Source organism: Microtus oregoni, unplaced genomic scaffold, assembly GCF_018167655.1.
Source record: "Microtus oregoni isolate MIOR12 unplaced genomic scaffold, Mior012 000145F_ref0000173, whole genome shotgun sequence".
Taxonomy (NCBI): Eukaryota; Metazoa; Chordata; class Mammalia; order Rodentia; family Cricetidae; genus Microtus; species Microtus oregoni.
The window spans coordinates 367025-389791 of NW_024544795.1; the positions used below are offsets into that span (position 1 = coordinate 367025).

Genomic DNA, 22767 nt, shown 5'->3' on the forward strand with positions numbered 1-22767 from the left:
ATTGATATATGACACTCCCACATCATAACAGAAATGCTTATCTTACACAAGTACTATTTTAATAGTTCTGTTCTTCCCTCCATAATTGTTTTTCTTTAATATCTACCACTATTTCTCATAATTTAAAGTATTATATATTTTACTTATTTAAATAATCTGTCATAGAAATAATTTTGTTTTCCCCTCTAGGTTGTAACTTTCATAAGGTTATGAAAGATTTTTGTCTGTATTGTGTACTGTTTTACTCCCAGGGACCTAGGCCTGATAAAAGACACAGGATATATATATCTGAGTAGACTGTTGAATTGAAAAGGCAACTGTGCTGATTTTGCTGCACATTACTCTACCCTAATCTGAGGGAAAATGGAAAACAAGAGAAAGTACTCTTTGTTAAATTGCCTAACTTAGCTAGTATTGTGCTACAGATTCTACAGGGCATCTCAAAATTCAGCAGTATTTGATAAGATTTTGATTCTTCTTTCTAGTGAGTAATTGCATACATTTATATATATGAATTATTTACTATGTATTAAATATAAAGTATCTATAGTGTTATGGTATTCTAATGTTATAGTTTATGATTTTTTAAAGTTGATAATACATAGTTTCACTAAAGACATAGTATTCATTTATGTATATATCTGAATCTCAATCTTTTATATCAGTTATTGCTTTTATGCATTATAAACAATAAAGCTGGTGAAATGAATAGGAAGCAGCTAAGGTTAGTTAGTGGAACTTACAAGAATTTATTAACCTCTCTGGGAGTAGGTTGTTTAATGGATGCAAAGAAATTGCTTAATGGTTTTCTCTGCAGTTAGAATAGATATCCCAATGCTGTACTAACTCAACTCATAAAGTGTTGTATAATTTGATCACTTATTTTTATCTTTAACCTTCTCTCATTTACCATGCTAAATCTGTAATAGACTTTGAGATTTTTCTTTAATTAAGTTCCTTTATTTACGCCTTAAAATATAATGAACAGAAAAAAGCAAATAAATGTAATGAACACACACACACACATTTCCATAAAGTCTAAGCTTTACTCCTCAGTGAACATATCTGTTTTATTTACCACTAACTCTCTAATGTTCAGGAAAATTGCTGACTTATGATATTAAGTAAACATTTGGTTTTCGTTTTTGAGACAGGATCTCATGCAATCCAGATTGGTCTTGAATTTGCTATGTAAACAAGGATGACCCTGACCATCTGATTCTTTTGCCTGCACAGGCTAGTGCTGAAATTATAGGTATACACCACCATGACAAATTTTCCATGGAACTGGGAATCACACCCAGGGCCACGTCATGTTGGCAGGCACTCTACCAGGTAAGCAACAGCTCTAGCCTTAAAGTAAATAGCTTTTTAATGATTAAATATTTGACTGAAAGAATACCAGATTTGGTCTCAGAAATTCTATGTCAAGATCTTGAAATGTATTCTAAATCTTGATCTATATGTTAGTTCACGCTAGTGTTACATAAGTCAGCTTTCCTTCTGTGTGATGAAAACAGAAGACAATCACCAAATGGGGATGGATTTGTTTCGGTTTTAGTAGTATCAGTCCATGGCCACTTGATTCTCTTGTTTCTCTCCCTTTTGGAAAGGCAGTTCATTACAGCAGAAGGATGTGATGAAAGAATACTGCACTCTTATGGCTGCCAGGATGCAGAAAATAATAAAGGGAATAGGAACAAAATATGTTCTTTTGGAACATGCCTCCAGGGACCTATTTCTTTCCATATGGTTCCATGTCCTAAAGTTTTTGTAACCTTTTAGTAGTACCATTAGCTGCCGATGAAGCCTTTAACACATGGCCTTTGTGGTTCGTTTCCAGATCCAGACCATCACAAGTGTCTTTGTGAAGACTAACAATTATAATATTAGCATTTTAATACAAATGTTTTGAGATATTAACCAAATCCTGGAATGTTCTTACCTACCAGCTATGTGAACGTGAGGAATTTGATTGCTTCAAAATTTATCAATAGGTATTACTGTTTCTACCTCTTAGGATTCTTTTGGGCCCTAATAAGATGACCCAAGAGTAGTTGCCTTGTCACAGTGAACATACATGCAACAAATACCAGTTGAATATTTATTATTTGAAGTATGTGGTACCAAAAAGAATATGGAAATGAAGCTTCCAGAGGCCTAATAGAATAAACATTTCCAGGTGTTGTGGTACATGTCACACCACTAGGGGTGCAGGAGGATCTGTGTGGGTTCCAGGCTAACCAAGGCTATGCTGTATGACCCTGTGTCAAGACAAAGCAAAGAAGACAGGACAAGACATAGCTCTTATAGAAGAGCCTTCTGACAGCTGAAGGAGTCTAAAGCTTTAGGAGATACAATAAAACAGGAAAGGGTCCCCAGGGTCTACCTCATCTCTACAGTGCATTGTAATGCCTTTTAGCTTTTAAACCTTAAAATTAGAAAGGCCTTGAAATGTGGCAAAGAAACTAAACATTAGGACTAGCAAAGCTATAAGCATGGTGGCCAGAGGTTATTGTATATATTGTGTATCAACATGCAGGGAAGGGCTGAGAAACAGCTTCTCTATCTTGATATCCTTGTGGCTGAACAGTAAAGGCACTGTGGATCTCCGCAAATTAAAATGTAGCCTGCAATATTTTGAAGCTAAAAGCTAATTGTAATTGAATCTCACGGGATTTTTAGAGTAATAACTACAAAGAATAGGAGGCTGGGGAAAAGAAGGCAAGTATTTGTAGAAACGACAAAGGACGTGCTTAAAGAATTGCCATCTCAAGGTTTAATAGTATAGCTGTAGCAGAATCTTAAAAATTAAAGTTTAGTTTTCAAAATTCTGCTAATAAAATAAATATTACACTACCTTTCTGTCTTAAGTTGTAATTATTAATTTTTAATGCTTTGAACCAGATTGACCAACTGAGAAGAAAATTAGAAAAATCATATGGAACCAAGCCATTTGGTTGGGAGGTACCAAAACTTTGTTAACCCTTCATGATTTTACTTACTGATTCTAAGAACTACTATAGCTGTTTTCATTTAAACTTTCCTTAAGGCCCATAAAGTTAGAGATGCTAAGGATAATACCAGTGTGTTGAAAGGCTTATAAGGTTAAATGAGTTGCCTAAGATCAGATAGTAATTGGCAGGCTAGGCCTAAATTCCAAAGTCTGTACTGTGTTTTTACTTTTTGTTAGAACTTTTATCAAATTCACTTATTTTTCTCTTTTGTAACTTAGAACAGTTGGTTGAGGACCAGTGCACAGACATTTCATTTCATATACAATTCTTAACACATATACCAAAAATCTGAAGAGCCATGCATTGTGTTTCAATTTATTTTAGTTTTAGATATACAAATGTATTAATGTTATTTATATATTCATATATATATTACATTCATATACTAAATGTAATATATGATATTCATTTTACTTTATATATTTGGGTATTTTGCCTGCATGTATATATTTGTACCACATGCATTTATGGTTCCTATGAAAGTTAAAAAGAGGTCTTCAGATCCCTTGGGACTGAAGTCCCCGTGTAAATGTTGAGAATTCAATCCAGGTACGCTCTTTTTTTTTTTTTTTTGGTTTTTCGAGACAGGGTTTCTCTGTGGCTTTGGAGCCTGTCCTGGAACTAGCTCTGTAGACCAGGCTGGTCTCGAACTCACAGAGATCCGCCTACCTCTGCCTCCCTAGTGCTGGGATTAAAGGCGTGCACCACCATCGCCCAGCAAGAACAAGTGCTCTTAACTACTAAGCCAACTCTTCACCTTTTGTGTTTATTTTAAATAGTTTTTACATTAATGTTCCGGTTTCAAATTTGTCCACAAATTTTTCTTAAAGAAGATGTCACATAACTGGCATGCACATAATCTTTTCTATCCGTTGATTCATAGTTTTATATCACAGACAACATATCATCAATTTTTTTTTCTTCTATAACATTATCAAAATTGTTAGGAAAACTGACCACCATAACCAGAATAGAGGACATAAAGTTCTGACAGAGCAAGAACTTGTAAGTGTTTTTGTTTGCTTGTTTGTTTGTTTTTAAGTGGTTCTATTAAAAACATGAGACTAGAAGTAATGCAAAATAATCTAGACACAAATACATGATTAGACTCTGAATTGTTGTTTAGCATGTTTTGTATTGAAGAATATAAAACTAGTCCACTCTGTACTCACAGACAATGATAGTCTCCCTTGATTCAGTATCCTGCTATTGTCTGGTTATACCAAAAAAATAAACAACCAATGAATGATTTTACCTCTTAAAAATATTTACATTTGCCCGCTGTATGCTAGGACCAGTGCTCAACTACAGTCTTAAGCTCCTAAACTAAGGCGACCCACCCAGAGCGGTGAGTGCCTGCCAGCTGGGCAGGCCTCAGGGTCCCCTGTAAGGGAGCCAGGCACCTTCCGCTCCAGCGCCAGGCTTCCTGCGCGCTCCTGGATACCACCCCCCCCCCTGCTCCATTCATCCTGTTGGCCCTGGATCATTGGGCTACCGGCGGCCCTGTTTAGTTGCTGAGGAATCCCATCAGGACGGTTGCAGAGGAATCCCATCTGGACGGGAACGGTTCCTGCTTCTACACTGAAGAGATATACCCTGAGAGTCAATCACAGCAAAGTCTGGACCAAGAGACCAGGCCTCTCCTGGCTCCATTTGAAGGAAGAGATGGGAAGGCGCCAATACAAGAATTCCTCCAACAATCTGAAAGGCAACATGACACCACCAGAAACCAGGGATCCCGAAATAAGAAGAATTGTACACCCTACTCCTGAAGAAATAGAAGTAATCGACTCAAAAGTGAACTATATGAAAATAATAGAGGACCTTAAACAGGAGGTGAAAAACTGCCATAAACAATTAGAGATTACAAACAAAAAGGTAGAGGAAATGAATAAATCGCTCAAAGACACGCAAGAAAACCAAGAGAAACAAGAAAAAGCAATCAAACAGGTTAGGGAAGCGGTTCAAGACATGAAGAATGAAATGGAAGCAATGAAGAAAGCACAAACCGAGGGAAGAATGGAGATGGAAAATCTGGGTAAACGAACAGGAATGACAGAAACAAGTACTAACAACAGATTACAAGAGATAGAAGAGAGAATATCAGACACTGAAGATACCATAGAAAAAATAAACACACTGATCAAAGAAAACAGCAAAACCAACAAATTCTCATCACAAAACATTCAGGAAATTTGGGACACAATAAAAAGACCAAACCTAAGAATAATAGGAGTAGAAGAAGGAGAAGAAGTGCAGCTCAACGGTACAGAAAATATACTTAATAAAATTATAGAAGAAAACTTTCCCAACCTGAAGAAAGAGGTACCTATGAAGGTTCAAGAAGCATACAGAACACCAAACAGGCTGGATCAAAAAAAAACATCCCCTCGCCATATAATAATCAAAACACAAAATACACAGAATAAAGAAAGGATATTAAGAGCCGCAAAGGAAAAAGGCCAAGTTACTTAAAAGGTAAACCTATCAGACTTACACCTGACTTCTCTATGGAAACCATGAAAGCCAGAAGGTCCTGGATAGATGTACTGCAAAAACTAAGAGATCATGGATGCAAGCCCAGACTACTATATCCAGCCAAGCTTTCGTTCACTATAAATGGAGAAAACAAAATTTTCCAGGATAAAAACAAATTCAAACAATACGTAGCCACAAATCCAGCCTTACAGAAAATTATAGAAGGAAAATCACTAACCAAGGAGTCCAACAATGCCCACAATAACTCAGTCATCTAGAGACCTTTCACCAGCGCAACTCAAAGAAGGGAAACACACAAACCCTACTACTAAAAAAGTGACCGGAGTTAACAACCACTGGTCATTAATATCACTTAATGTCAATGGGCTCAACTCACCTATAAAAAGGCACAGGCTAAGGGATTGGATACGAAAACAGGATCCAACGTTCTGCTGTCTACAAGAAACACACCTCAACCACAAAGACAGGCACCTACTCAGAGTAAAGGGCTGGGAAAAGGCTTATCAAGCAAATGGTCCTAAGAAACAAGCAGGTGTGGCCATACTAATTTCTAACAAAGTTGACTTCAAACTTAAATCAATCAGAAGAGATGGAGAGGGACACTTTATACTCATAACAGGAACAATTCATCAGGATGAAGTCTCAATCCTGAATATCTATGCCCCGAATATAAAAGCGCCCACGTATGTAAAAGAAACATTACTAAAACTCAAGGCAGCCATCAAACCACACACACTAATAGTAGGAGACTTCAACACTCCTCTCTCACCAATGGACAGGTCAATCAAACAGAAACCTAACAGAGAAATTAGAGAATTAATGGAGGTAATGAAGCAAATGGACTTAGCAGACATCTATAGATTATTCCACCCAAAGAGGAAAGAATATACCTTCTTCTCTGCAGCTCATGGAACCTTCTCGAAAATTGACCACATACTCGGTAACAAAGCTAACTTACACAGTTACAAAAAAATATTAGTAACCACCTGTGTCTTATCAGATCACCATGGATTAAAGTTAGAATTCAACAACAATGCTACCCCCAGAAAGCCTACAAACTCATGGAAACTGAACAGTCAACTTCTGAACCATAACTGGATTAAGGAAGAAATAAAGAAAGAAATTAAAGTCTTCCTTGAATTCAATGAAAATAAAGAAACAACATACTCGAACTTATGGGACACTATGAAAGCAGTGCTAAGAGGAAAGTTCATCGCACTAAGTGCCCACTTAAAGAAAACAGAGAAAGCACATATTGAAGACTTAACCGCCCACCTGAAAGCTCTAGAAAAAAAAAGAAGCAGACTCACCTAGGAGGAGTAGAAGATTGGAAATAATCAAACTGAGGGCTGAAATCAAAAAAATAGAAACACAGAAAACAATCCAAAGAATCAATGAAACAAAAAGCTGGTTCCTGGAGAAAATCAACAAGATTGATAAACCCCTATCGAAACTAATCAAACGGCAGAGAGAGAATACGCAAATTAATAAGATCAGAAATGAAAAGGGGGACATCACCACAGACACAGAGGAAATTCAGAGAATCATCAGATCATATTACAAAAGCCTGTATAACACAAAACTGGAAAATGTAAAAGAAATGGACACTTTTTTAGATAAATACCATATACCAAAGTTACACCAGGACCAAGTGAACAATCTAAACAGACCTGTTGATCGCGAAGAATTAGAAGCTGTTATCAAAAACCTCCCTACCAAAAAAAGCCCAGGACCAGATGGTTTCAATGCGGAATTCTACCAGAACTTCCAAGAAGAGCAAATACCCATACTCCTTAATGTATTCCACAATATAGAAACAGAAGGGTCATTACCTAATTCCTTTTATGAAGCTACAGTTACTCTGATACCAAAACCACACAACGACTCAACCAGGAAAGAGAATTACAGGCCAATCTCACTCATGAACATCGACGCAAAAATCCTCAACAAAATACTGGCAAACCGAATCCAAGAACACATTAGGAAAATTATCCATTATGATCAAATAGGCTTCATTCCTGAGATGCAGGGCTGGTTCAACATACGAAAATCTATCAATGCAATCCAGCATATAAATAAACTGAAGGAAAATAACCATATGATCATCTCATTAGATGCTGAAAAAGCATTCGACAAAATTCAACATCCATTTATGTTAAAAGTCTTGGAGAGATTAGGGATACAAGGGTCATACCTAAATATAATAAAAGCTATATACAGCAAGCCGACAGCTAACATCAAATTAAACAGAGAGAAACTCAAAGCCATCCCGCTTAACTCAGGAACACAAGGATGTCCACTCTCGCCATACCTCTTCAATATAGTACTTGAAGTTCTAGCAATAGCAATAAGACAACATAATGGGATCAAGGGGATTCGAATTGGAAAGGAAGAAGTTAAACTTTCGTTATTCGCAGATGATATGATAGTGTACTTAAGCGACCCCAAAAACTCCTCCAAAGAACTTTTACAGCTGATAAACAGCTTTAGTAATGTGGCAGGATACAAGATCAACTCCAAAAAATCAGTCGCCCTCTTATACACAAAGGATAGGGAAGCAGAGAGGGAAATCAGAGAAGCTTCACCATTCACGATAGCCACAAACAGCATTAAATATCTTGGGGTAAATCTAACCAAGGAAGTGAAAGATCTATTTGACAAGAACTTTAAGGCATTGAAGAAAGAAATTGAAGAGGATACCAAAAAATGGATGGATCTACCTTGCTCTTGGATTGGGAGGATCAACATAGTAAAAATGGCAATTCTACCTAAGGCAATTTATAGATTCAATGCAATCCCCATCAAGATCCCATCAAAATTCTTCACAGATCTGGAGAGGACAATAATCAACTTTATATGGAAAAACAAAAAACCCAGGATAGCCAAAACAATCCTATACAATAAAGGATCTTCTGGAGGCATTACCATCCCTGACTTCAAACTCTATTACAGAGCTACAGTAATGAAAACAGTGTGGTACTGGCATAAAAACAGAGAAGTCGACCAATGGAATCGTATAGAAGACCCGGATTTTAACCCACAAACCTATGAACACCTCATTTTTGATAAAGGAGCTAAAAGTATACAATGGAAGAAAGAAAGCATCTTCAACAAATGGTGCTGGCACAACTGGATGTCAACCTGTAGAAGAATGAAAATAGACCCACATCTTTCACCGTGCACAAAACTCAAGTCCAAATTGATTAAAGACCTCAATATCAGCCCGAACACACTGAAAAGGATAGAAGAGAAAGTGGGAAATACCCTACAACAGATGGGCACAGGAGATCGCTTCCTATGTATAACCCCAGAAGCACAGACATTAAGGGCAACATTGAATAAATGGGACCTACTTAAACTGAGAAGCTTCTGCAAAGCAAAGGACACTGTCACTAAGACAGAAAGGCAACCTACTGACTGGGAGAAGATCTTCACCAACCCCACAACAGACAAAGGTCTGATCTCCAAAATATATAGAGAACTCAAGAAACTAGACTTTAAAATGCTAATTAACCCAATTAAAAAATGGGGCACTGATCTGAACAGAGAATTCTCAACAGAAGAAGTTCAAATGGCCAAAAGACACTTAAGGTCATGCTCAACTTCCTTAGCAATCAGGGAAATGCAAATCAAAACAACTTTGAGATATCATCTTACACCTGTGAGAATGGCTAAAGTCAAAAACACCAACGATAACCTTTGCTGGAGAGGTTGTGGAGGAAGGGGTACCCTCATCCATTGCTGGTGGGAATGCAATCTTGTGCAACCACTATGGAAGTCAGTGTTTCGGTTTCTTAGGAAATTCGGGATCAACCTACCCCTGGACCCAGCAATACCACTCTTGGGAATATACCCAAGAAATGCCCTATCATATGACAAAAGCATTTGTTCAACTATGTTCATAGCAGTATTATTTGTAATAGCCAGAACCTGCAAACAACCTAGATGCCCTTCAATGGAAGAATGGATGAAGAAAGTATGGAATATCTACACATTAGAGTACTACTCAGCAGTAAAAAACAATGACTTCTCGAATTTTGCATGCAAATGGATGGAAATAGAAAACACTATCCTGAGTGAGGTATCCCAGACCCAAAAAGATGAACATGGGATGTACTCACTCATAATTGGTTTCTAGCCATATATAAGGGTCACGGAGTCTACAATAGGTGAATCTAAAGAAGCTAAGTAAGAAGGGGAACCCAAGGAAAAACATATAGTTATCCTCTTCGCTAAGGGAAGTAGACAAAATTGCCGGGGAGAAAATTGGGATCTTGGGGTGGGGTGGGTTGGGGGTAAGGGGAGATGGGGAGAGAAAAGTTAGAAGGGAAGGAGGTCGGGCCTTGGGAAAGCAGGAGGATTGGGATAAAGGAAGGTTGGACAGGGGAGCACGGAACCACAATTCTTAGTTAAGGGAACCACTTTAGGGTTGGCAAGAGACCTGACCCTAGATGGGCTCCCAGGTGCCCAAGCTGAGGTCCCCAGTTAGTTCCTTGGGCAGTTGAGAATTGGGAACCTGAAATGTCCCTATCCTTGAGCAATACTGACGAATATCTTGCATATCATCATAGAACCTTCATCTGGTTCTATGGATGGAGATAGAGACAGAGACCCACACTGGAGCACTGGACTGAGCTCCCAAAGTCCCAATGAGGAGCAGAAGGAGGGAGAACATGAGCAAAGAAGTCGGGACCACGAGGGATGCACCGATGCACCCACCCACTGAGACAGTGGAGCTGATCTATTGAGAGCTCACCAAGACCAGCTGGACTGTGACTGAAAAAGCATGGGATAAAACTGGACTCTCTGGACATGGCGAACAATGAGGGCTGATGAGACGCAAAGGACAATGGCACGAGGGTTTGATCCTACGTAATGTGATGGCTTTGTGGGAGCCCAGCCCGTTTGGATGTTCACCTTCCTAGATATGGACGGAGGTGGGAGGTCCTAGGTCTTACCACAGGGCAGAAAACCCTGACTGCTCTTTGGGCTGGAGAGGGAGGGGGAAAGGAGTGGGGGGAGGGGAGAAGGGTGGGAGGAGGGGGCATAGGGGGGGAGGAGGGGGAGGGAATGGGAGGCTGGGAGGAGGTGGAAACTTGTTTTTTTTTTCTTTTTTTTTTCTCCTTTTCTCAATAAAAAAAATATTTACATTTAAAAATTTGGATAAATTGGAATTTCTGCTTTTTAAAAAATATTTCTAGAGCTCCTAAGAAACTCACATCTACAAAATAGTTTGTAAGAACATTTCTCTGGCTTTCAGAAAAGGGAAGACAGGGTATACTGAGACATGACACATGATCAGTTGGACTTGGCTTCTTTCTCTTCTGCTTGAGAGTCAGGGCTCTAGTTTTTAGTGTCTCCCTTTTATGCAGGTAAATCTTTTTTTTCTTGGTTAGTCAACCCAACCTGTTTACATTTTGCTTTCCTTTCCTCTTTTGTTTCCACTTTTTTTGTCTGATTATTTATTTTGAGAAACATACTCTGCTATAAGAACATGTTGACTATCCTGCTACAATTAATCCCTTGATTAATGTACAATGAATAGCTAAAGTTATCAATTTTGAGCATATCCTTTCATTTAGATGTTTGCAGAATATTTACCGATGCTACCTTGGCAGGAGTGACTTTGTCTTGACAGCCTTGCAGGGGGACCCTTAGGCTCTTCCTTGGCCCTTCCAACCTGACCTTTCTCTTGGTCATCATGTGGATGGGAAGGCCACCTGTGCAGCTGGAGAACTATATGGAACTAGATTAGAGTCATATCCATGACCCTTAGTTTTCCTACCACACTGGCCAGATACCCCAGCCTTTGGCGAAAGTGGCCCTGAAGTTATTTAAAATGTCATGCTTTCCTTTAGTCATTACTTTATGCATGTACCTATCAAGAAATATATTATAACATTATGCTCTATATAGTTTAAAAACTATAATAAAAATTCAGAGATTGAAAAGTAAGCAGAAAATATAAAATAGTTATATATGATAGTTAAATATATATAACTATCTTCTGCTTACTTTTCATATATATGGAACATAATTATATATATATATATATATATATGTACATATAAAGCTAAAATTAGAGAAAATATGAGATAAGCTATGTAGACTACACTGGCCTCAAACTCAGAAAGATCTACCTGCCTCTGCCTCCTGAGTGCTGGGATTAAAGGTGTACACTGCCAATAATGGTTGATATATTAGTTTTCAGGAAGCTAGGATCTAGTTATAGAGCAGTGGTTCTCAACCTTCCTAATGGTGTGACCCTTTACTATAGTTCTTCGTGTTGTGGTGACCCCCAGACATATAATTATTTTTATTGTTACTTCATAACTGTAATTATGCAACTTTTATGAATTGTAATATAAGTTTGCCAAAGGGGTTGCAACTCACAGGTTACAGCCGTTGTTATAGAGCTTAGTTAGTGCTATGCTAGGTAAATAAATGGAAAAGTTAGAAGTGCTACTTAGGTTAAGATAGGGACCTGACTAAGAAGCAAGATTGAGGAGAACTCATTTTTAGAGAAGTATAAACCTTCTCTAAAGGTTTCCCACAACACAGACACACAAACATACACTACATACACTTATGTGTGCGTGCGTACACACACACACACACACACACACACACACACACACACACACACACACACACCTCAGAATAAAGGAGACTAGAGAAGCAAGGATCCAAGTTAAGGAGACACACTGAATGTTGGTAGCAGAAGCAGCAGTAAGAGACAACATGAAATAGAAAACTTAGTTTGGGGTGATGTGTATAGTAGGCCATTTAGCCTGTATCTTTAAGGAAATCATTTTGCTTAAAATAAGATTCTGATCTTCAGATCGGTGACTATCCTAATTGTTATCAGAGAACTCTATCCAGTAACTGATGGAATCAGGTTCAGAGATCCATGGCCAGTCACTGGGCTGAGCTCAGAAAGTCTTGCTGAAGAAAGGGATGAGGGATTATATGAACCTGGGGGTCATGACATGGGGACCCAAAGATAGATGACCAAAGCTCATGGGAATTCATGGTCTCTAAATCAACAGTTAGGGAGCCTCCATGGGACCAACCTAGGCACCCTGCCTGTGTGTGACAGTTGTATAGCTTGGTTTCTTTGTAAGACTCCTTGCAATAGAATCAGGACCTGTCTCTGTCACTTAGCTGACTTCCCCATGCTGCATTACCTTTCCCAGCCTTGATGCAAGAAAAGGGGTTTGGCCCTGCCTCCATTTTATAGGCCATGACATTGTTCAAGCCAGTGGGAGGCTTGCTTCTTTTTGAATGACAACAAAGGAGGAGTAAGTCAGGAGGGGAATCTGGAGAAGAGGAGGGAAGGTAAAGTGTGGTTGATATATAAAATAAAAGAAAAATAATATTATTTAAAAAAGATTCTGAGCCAGGAAGTAGTGGCTCACACCTTTAATCCCAGCACTCGGGGATGTAGGGACAGGTGGATCTCTGAGTTCGAGGACAACTTGTCTACAAGAGCTAGTTCCAGGATAGGCTTCAAAGCTACAGAGAAGTCCTGTCTGGAAAAACCAAAATAAATAAATAAATAAATAAATAAATAAATAAATAAATAAATAAATATTCTGATCTTTAGAGTTTTGCCCCTAGATGTCTAGGTGAAGTAGTTATTGACTAGGGTAAAATTAACCTTTGTTTCCTTGGTTTCATCTTTTCCAAGGAGAAGGCAATCCCAGATCCAGATGACATTTTTGACCTCTGGAGAGGCAGCTGCTGTTTGAAAATCCTAGCCCATGCCTCACAGTCCTTTCCTTTGTGGTTCTCACTAACAACAGAAATAGGCTTAATTCTTTCTAAAAAGATTGATTAAATATTAAAGAAGAACATGCAAGAAATTAAAAAAAAATGAAATCAAGAAGTCTTGCCAGATTTCTTTAGCATCTTTGATATCACTGTCTCTGCAGTCAAATTATCTTCACCCCTTAATTCTCCTTTCCTCATAGATGCCACTGATTTCCTCTTCAAATCAAAATTGAGTCATACCAGCACCATTCCACTTAACTCTTGCAAGTCATTATTTGTACATAAATGGATTACCCTTTGCTGTATTGCCTTTTTCCTAATGCCTTCCCAGAATAAGTTCACTGGAAAGGTGACTGCGACTTCAAATTCTTGGTTTCTGATAACAGCATATACTGATGACTTCAAGGAGAAATCCCAGTTAGACTAGGGTAGTTCTGTACCCTAATTTAGCTTGGAGAGTTAACCTATTTATTAACAAGGGTTTTTCATAAAAATATAACTTAAATTTTTATTGGCATATACTAATTATATAATAGTGGTTTATTATGAAATTTTCATATATGTATATAATACATTTTGATCATATTTATCCTCCATTACTCTATTTTGTTTCCCTCCCATTTTTCCAACCCCTTTGTCCTTCCCAACTATTCATTACTTATTCATTCACTCATTAATTGATTTATTTCTTGATCTGTTTTTGTTTGTGTGGTGTTTCTGTGAGGAGCTCACAAGAGCTGACCTTTCCCTGTCTAAGATTATTTTGAGGAACTCAGCTGATTTCAAAAGAAGATCAAACAATAAATATTCTAAAGAATCCAATCCTGAGAAATGTTGTTCATAATAAAATACTAAATAAGTTGATAATGTTTTGCTACATTTTCTTTACCTGTTTTTAAAATTTTTATTATTTTATCTTATTGCATGAACGTGTGTGTGTATCATGTGCTTGTGAAAGTCAGAAGAGGGAGCCTGATCTCCAGAAACTAGAGTTGAGGATAGTTGTTAACTACTGTGTAGCTTCTGAGTACTGTTAGAGCAACAAAGTGCTTTGAAACATTATGCTGTCTCCCCAGTCCATCATTATCATTTTTAAGTATCTGAAATGTTTGGTGACAAGGAAACTTGTATAGGCTTATGCCAGCATTTTCTAGATTTAACAAAGAACATTTGCTTTTGAAGCACATAACTTTAACATCCTACAAGGTACACAGAGTGTGTTTTTTTAAAAAATTAAAATAGAAAGTGGTTTATCTGATGCCATACAACTAGTTATCAAGTTTCAGTTTGGTATTTATTCTTGATTTCCCCTACTGAACTTCTAGTAAGTTTCTTAATGGATTTATAGATCATATCTTTTCACTACACACACCCACAGTCACCGATACACACCTGAACTCAACTGCTTACCTACACATCAAGAGCTTGACAAGTGACTGGTAAATAGTAGCTTCATGCTTTATACCTGTAAGAAATTGAAGCATTAATTATATACATTGGTTTCTGCATATGTTGTGTTCATGCTTTTTCCATTTATAAAACAGAATTTTTGTTTTTTGTATAACTTCCATTGCCATTGCAATTTATGGATTTCCTTTTGGTTCTCTTATGCTTTTGCTTTCAGGAATCCATGGTCCTTGATTCATGATGTTTATTGGAAATAATTGTGGGCTGCTTTGCCTCAAGGATAATTTGATTAGGGGCACTGCCGTTTGACACCATTCAGAAAAATGTTACAGGATAAAGGGAATTGTACTTGTCATAGAATGACAATGAAGGGAAAGAAGAGACAGGCAAGCTAATAATGTGCTAGCCCGGTTATTAACATCAAGTCTTTGGCATTTTTGCCTGTCATCTTTTGTTGATAAGGCTGTCCTCCAAAAAGATAAGCGTGTGGCCAATTTAATGAGTTTTATTTGGCAAGGACAAAAACTAATACCAGAAAAAGAAGGTCATAGTTAAGTTGGTATAGACAGCCCATGCTTTCCAAAATTGTACTTCTGTCCTCTGAGGTTAGGTATCTGTGATCCATAAAACAGTTTTGTCAGGGAGTGAGATTAGAGTGCATTGAAATGAAATGCTCACACTGACTACATCAGCTATAATGGAGCTTATCTGATATAGTGACTCAGCCTTTGTGAATCTGACTCCATATGTGCTCTGTTTTGTACAGAGAATCATCATCCAGGACCTGCCAGAAGCCACAAGAAAAAAATGGGGAGGGGTAAGTTTCTCTTCCCTTTTGAAATGATTTTTATTCGTAATAGTAATCTAGCATTCCAGGGAAATTGAGACTAGAAATATGTTTGTAGGTACTTAAGTTGTATTTTTTCTTGGTGATAGAAAATTTGGTCTGATTGAACACTGTGAATAAAAAGACCAACATACTATGTGTTACTCACTGGTTCTTTTATTTTTTTTTTCTGATATTTGGTTTTCTTTTTTTTTTTAAGATTTATTTATTTATTATGTATACAACATTCTGCCTCTGCCCGCATGCCAGAGGAGGGCACCAGATGTCAGTATAGATGGTTGTGAGCCACTATGTGGTTGCTAGGAATTGAACTCAGGACCTCTGGAAGAGCAGCCAGTGCTCTTAACCTCTGAGCCATCTCTCCAGCCCGATATTTGGTTTTCTTGTTGCTAGTGGTGGTGGTGTGTGTATGTGTTTGTGCACGTACACATGGATATACATCTCCCAGGACAGAGAGAAATAGTTCAAGTTTGATATTATATAAATGTTCCAAATTCCAACTTCTTTATAACTCTTTCCAACGTTACCCACAGGCCTTGATGCTATGAGTTTTGCTAATAGTAACAGAAATTGACTCACTCAGTAATTAAAAACTCTTAATTTACTTGCTGCTCATTCAGGGACCTGGTTTTGTTCCCTGTACCAACACTTACAACTGACTATAACTCTGGTTTCAGGAGTTCCAATACCTGTTGCTTCTGTGGGCATTTATGTGCACATTGAACACAAACTAATTCAGGCACATGTATATACACATACATAAAAATAAATTACTAAATATTTTTATTTTTTTTCTTGAGAGAGGGTTTCTCTGTAGCTTTGGAACCTGTCATGGAACTAGCTCTTATAGACCAGGCTGACCTTGAACTCACAGAGATTTGCCTGCCTCAGCTTCTCCAGTGCTGGGATTAAAGACGTAAGCAAGCCCAGCTATATTTTTAAATTTTTTCTAAAATAAATTAGCACAAATAAAAAAGCTCTTTTTATGTAGCAGTGTTTTTTGTTTCTTTTAAAATGAAAATGTCAACAATAAAAACCATTACATGAATTCTTTGTGCTTGTTTTTGCTTTTACATGAAGTTATTAGAGTCAGACAATAGAGAAATTTAGGGTCATTTAATTTCTAATATGGACTATGCATATTAATGACTTTATAATAATTCTAGTACATTCATATCATTAAAGCAACATGCTAAGCTGTGTGGCGGTGGCACATGCCTTTAATCCCAGCACATGGGAGGCAGAGGCAGGCAGGCAGACAGATCTCCGAGTTTGAGGCCAACCTGGTCTACAAAATCAATTCCAGGACAGCCAGGGAAACTCTGTCTTGAATCCCTCTCCAAAAAAAAGCAACATGCTATAAAGGGTGTTAAGGAAAGATGCTTTATAGAGTACTATACTAAGATACATAAGAACCCAGAGATTAAAAACCTGAAATCAAGTTCCATAGCCATTACTTTAGTTAAATCTTAAAGTTTCCTGATATGGGATTTTTTTTCATCTCTGAGGTAGAATTAATGCATCCTGTATTTCCAGCCTCAAGAAGATGTGGTTAGCATACTGTGATAATATGTGCAAGTATATAAAACTGTAAAGTCTAATAACATAGGACAGTGGTATCAACTTATTGCAATGTTTATTGAATAAATATATCTTTATTGGTACTTTTAACAGTCAAACTGAAATTATTGGATCAGATGCTTTTGAAAGCAACAGATATTAGAGTGTGGTTGTGCAATTTACCTAGAGTTCTGCCTTAAGTTGCTTGCCCCATCATAATTTGTGTCTATATGCAGCCGCCACATCACAGATCACTCATAGGAATTCTTTCTGCACCTTGTTGCTTCTGCGTGCTCCAGAGCTTCCTTTGGAAGCTGTTTTGTTTTAGACATACTGGTTCTTTCTAAACCTTTAGATACCGATCTCCAACCATTTACATTTTTTTTAAAATAAGTAAACATTGTAAATAAATACATTAAAACGTATTCCTAGGATTAATCCATGTTTGTAGTATCCTAAATTCTGCTGTCAGTGGAAGCTTCCAGAGTATTTCATATTGCTTAGTCCTCGCCCCAACTACCAAGCTACAAGCAGGTTTAGAGAATGCCCTAGCTGTTGTCTTCCATTGTCACCATATGAAAAAGAGCTACACTGTCAAGGAACCTATTATTTCTTGTTTCTTCTTTTACTTTCAAACTGATCATCAGTCACTAACAAAGAGATTGTTAGGGGCCTCCTTTAAAAGATGCTGGAAAAATAGTGATTCAGTGCCCAGGCACTTAATAGAACAGGACTTAGTAATGCAGTCTGCAAAGATGGGCATATTTCCAACCTGGAGACTGAAAAAAGGAAGTGCATCACATAATATTGTTTTTACAAATCCAGGAAGCTTGTGATAGCTTTTTTTTGACTTCTGGTGGCTACCACTTTGAAAACATTTATGTAAATGTAAACGAGACACCATCCTTTATTCTTTAAACTTTGCTGTGGTTTACTTGATTGTATTATATTTGCTTGATTAATTGCTGATTCTTTTAGTGGAAAGAAGAGAATGGTACGATATGTGCTTATGTTTTTCTTTTTTGAGTGTTGTATATTGAAATTTTTACTGCATTTGATAAACATTCTCACAACCAAAACTCAGTATGTCATACAAAAGGACACAATTGCAAAGATGGCATCATACTTGTATGAGAAATTTACATTGAAGTTAATTTATTTTGCTATTCTTTAATAAAGACAAATAAATATTTTACAAATATATGAAACTTTTATTAATGAACATGAAAGTTCACAAACTTTAAATCTTTAAAAGGAGGAACAGGCACTATGTGTAGTTCAGTTGCTAGAGCGCTTACCTAGCATGTACAAATCCTTGGATTTATTTGTTCCCTGGCATTACATGAGCCGTTGCTACATGTCCATATTCCTAGTACTTGGGAAAAGAAGGCTATGAACCAGGTATTCAGGATTAACCTTGAACATATAGCACGTATGAAGCCAGTCTGTACTTCATGAGACAGCAACACAATAAAATGGGAGAGCAGGTAAAGAAAAGGCATGCATATTTAATTTTTTATTTGACTATAATCAGTATTTACAGTGTTTATTTGTGTAGTACTGAAATTGCTTTTACTCTTTATGATGTCTTTAATCGAGACTTACTATTTAATATTCAAGAATTTGTAGTTATTTTTATATTAATAAATATTTACAGTACTTTGTAACTCACAGATGTTTCCTCTGACATTCCTTTTTATTTATCTTGTGCTATAAGAAAAACTCATGTTATAAAATAAGGATAACCGTTTCCATTAATATATTTATCTGTAAACTGAAACTGATTTAGAAAATATCATATATAATGAATAGCCTATAAACAGTTTATATATTAGAGAGCCAAGATGCAGAACTAGGTCTTATATTATCATAAGTTTTCATTTCTTCTGATAAACTCTGAATATCCTTTATTATTAATTATTAGTAATATGTGAAGTTGATTACATATAAGCCCTCTGTTGCTGAGAAAATTATTGATTAATTATTTTTTTCAGATCTATAGTGATGCTTTAATATCATGGAGAAATAGACGAATAGTCAAAGTGAAATAGCTAAGTGTCCTAATATTTTTGGTGACAGCAAAAATCACACAGGTGTTTCAGATAGCAAAGTATCACAAATATAAAGATACTATAATCAACAATGGCCTGAGCTTGCAGTAATTCACAGACCAGCAGCACAGCTTATCAAAGATCACAGCAGACATCAAGACATTTCACTTTGTAAACTTTGCTCTAAACATTCCACAAGGGAAGGGCCATAAAAGAAAAGACTCAGTCAGCACTATTTACCTATCCTATGTGAAAGTGATCCTTTTGACTAAAGACCTTTTACTCTTGTATCTTTTCTTGAAACAGACTATAATGTGTCATTTAACCTAAAATTTTATGACATGAAATGATGAGATGCTAGTTCAAAAAATGTGTGATTACATGTAAACTTCTGGTAGAAAATTAGCATTTTTACAAAGAAGAGAATGAGAACACTTTACTTTTTCAAGTGAAACTTAAAGTTTTATTTTTATGATTCTTCCCCTAAGCAATTAGTACATTTCTAACAAAATTTTAGAAAACACAATCCTCTTAATAATGTCTTTATCCATAAAACAAATTCATTTTTTACTGTGATTTTTATGACAATCTGCATTCTATTTGTTAGATACATCTATTGATATGATTTTTTTTTCTGTGCTAGAACTCATTGCATCTATAAGTGCTTTTGCAGTAATTTGTTGTATCTATTTGTTACTCATGGCTAATTTCCGTGTTTTCACCTTAAGAACAGAGGTGCTCTCCTACTAGGGCAGCACAATAGAGCCAACCTTGTTAGCACAGGTGTGGGGGAGCCATCCTCATTATCAATCTGCTTTATGCCAGCATGTGTGGGGTAGAGTTGACCACACCTCCCTACCCTGTTGCCATGAGGGCAGTTCATGACCCATTCCAGCTGGAGCACTCAGACCAGCCAGCCCTGCACCTTGCCAGAGCAGCACGATAGAGCCAATCCTGCTGGTGCAGGTGTGGTTGAGTCAGCTCCAAAATTGTGAGCATGGCAGAGCTGTCCCCATTACCCACCTGTCTTGTAGAAGCATGGCCGGGAGAGAGATAACCCCCTTACCCATCAATGACTGAGACTGATAGTAGAGGTGACCCTGTGGTTATAAATGTGGGAGAGCTGTTCCTAACCACCTCCTGCTACAGCACTCTGGAGAGCAGGCCTTTACTCCTCATCAGGGCAGCACAATAGAGCCAACCCTGTCAGTGGAGGTGTAGGTGAACCAGCCCCAAAGTAGTGAATAAGAGAGAGTTATCTCCATTACTCATCTATCTTGAGGTGGCATGAATGTGAGAGGAGTTGCCACACCCATCAACACCTGTGGCAGATGGCAGAGCTGGCCCTCTGGTCATAGGAACAGGAGAGCTGTCCCTGACCCCCACCAGTTATACTAAGGAGAGCAAGCCCTTCACCTTGCCTTAGCAACACAACGATTTCTGTTGGCACAAGTGTGGGTGAACCAGTCCCGAAGTAGTGAGCAAGGGAGAGCTGCCTCCATCACCCATTTGCCCTGTGGCAACATGGGCAGCAGAGAGTAGCCCTCCTTGCCACACCTATCAAAGCCTGAGGCAGGCTTGAGAACTGGCCCTTAGGTCACAAAGCTCAGGAAAGCTGTCCCTGCCCCCTACCAGCTGCAACACATGGGAAAGCAGGCCCTGCACCTCTCCTGCATGACACAATAGAGGCAACCTTGTTGGCTGAGGTGTGGGTGAGCCAGCCTGGAAGTTTTAAGTGTTGGGAAAGTTGTCTCCACTACTCATTTGTTATATGGCGTGTGTGAAGGATGAGAGATGACCCTCTCCCTTACCAATTGCAACACTCAGGGAATGGCCCCTGCCTCTCACCTAGGCTGCACAACAGAGTGCCTAGTGGTTGGAGGTGAGGGTGACCTAGCTCCAATGTGAGGAGCAGAGAACTGCCCTCATTACTCACCTGACTTGTATCATGGGCCAAAGAGAGAAGTCTTCCCCCCACCCCATGCCTGTCAATCCCTGAGATAGGTAGAGGAGCTGGCCCTAAGGCCATAAGAGCAAGAGGGCTGTCCCTTCCCCAAACCAGCTGCCCGAATACCTTGCCTGACAACATAATAGATCTGGTGTAGAAGAGCCAACCCTGAGGGCTTGAAAGCACTAGAACTGGGCCCACCCCTCACTTATTGCTACAAGATTTGAAATAACCAAGGCAATTTGGAGAGCTCACCATGGGAGTAAGAACACAGGAAAACTGGCTGGCAGACAACCCTAAGCCCAGATCCAGGGTTTTGAATTGGCCAACCCCAACATCCACCCAATATATCATCTGCTAGAGCATATGAAAGGACCTGACTCACATGCCCAAAGCTACAGGATCTCCACAACACAGGACAACAACAGGATATCCAGGAAGAGTCCTAATGAGGGCCCAGCATCAATAGTGAAGTAGAAACTAGAGGCCTCAAACCAGACAAACACTGCATGACTTTGCAGTGAACACTTGCAAGTAATGATATATGGACAAAGGGGTTTATGGCATGACTCACTGTGTCTCACTGTAGCTTTCATGATGAAATTTTAAGTTCTTTTTAAAATTTTTCTCCTTTTTTGTAAATTTTGCTTTATTTGGGGGTGTGTGTAGGAGTGGAGGGTAGACGCCGAAGGGACTGGAAAATAGGATCAAGTTACATAGTATAAAAGACAAACAGAATAAATAAAAAGAAAAAAGAACAGAGATATTGAGGAGTCTCCTCATGTTGTTTCAATAATAGTAAGACACAGATGCCCTTGCCCATCCTTTACAACAAAAAAGGAAGTATGGCCAAGAAGCATTAAACACATTGAATTTTTGCTTTTGTTTATAAAAACTAACTTACATGGAAAGCAAGCAGGTATTATTTGGGAAGACAATGAGAAAAAAATGTGAAGGTAGTTTAACTTTTTCTCTTCCTTTTCCAGTATTGAGATTTTGAAACTCATTTAAATGCTGAGGCAAGAAGCAGAGTTCTAAGCTTAGAAGAGTGTTTTAGATCTATAAAATCTGGAGGTGAAAAGTCACTTTCTATCTTCATGTTGCATACGTAATGGTAAGATGCCCTTGTTGTTCTGCTATGATTGAATATAGAGTAGTTCTGTCAATTCTTAGGGCCAAGCATGTTGGCACAAACCTATAAACCAGGTCCTCAGAAGATGAAGAGAGAACTGTTCAGATGTCAAGGTCATCTGAAGAGCTGAAGGCCAGATTGCCAAAGCAAACAACAAAAACAAACAGAAATCCTCCCATGATGATAATGTGATTAAAAACTCGTGAAAAAGATTTTAAAAAGAAAACTTTATAAAAATCTCTAAGGATTTTAATTAAAAGAAGAAATGATTTGGAAAATGAGCCTCAGAATTCAGCACAAGTTCAGAGCTCATAGGCTCTTTGTGACCTCTGATGTCATTTAAGACTTATTATTCCCAACTTTAGAAGGAAGAGTTAGATAAAAATGAAACACACAAAACAGTTAATGAATTCTGTTCCCCTTTTGATTGTGAGCTTTTAATGACTGAGTCATGTCTCCTACAAGTATTCTGATCTCTTGAGGGATATAGTGTAAAATTCTTAAACTCAGAAAAAATACGTAAAGCAACAAAA

At 37.9% G+C, this 22767-nt stretch overlaps 1 protein-coding gene across 1 annotated transcript in view; it reads left to right on the top strand.

Annotated features, from left to right (window-relative positions):
• The window catches only part of LOC121444871 (transmembrane gamma-carboxyglutamic acid protein 1), a 129047-nt gene that overhangs the window by 42166 nt on the left and 64114 nt on the right, over positions 1-22767 (top strand). Inside the window, exon 2 of the mRNA XM_041646797.1 lies at positions 15463-15513. Within this exon, the coding sequence (XP_041502731.1) occupies positions 15504-15513 (10 nt within the window). The 5' untranslated portion in view covers positions 15463-15503. The remainder of the gene's footprint in view (positions 1-15462; positions 15514-22767) is intronic.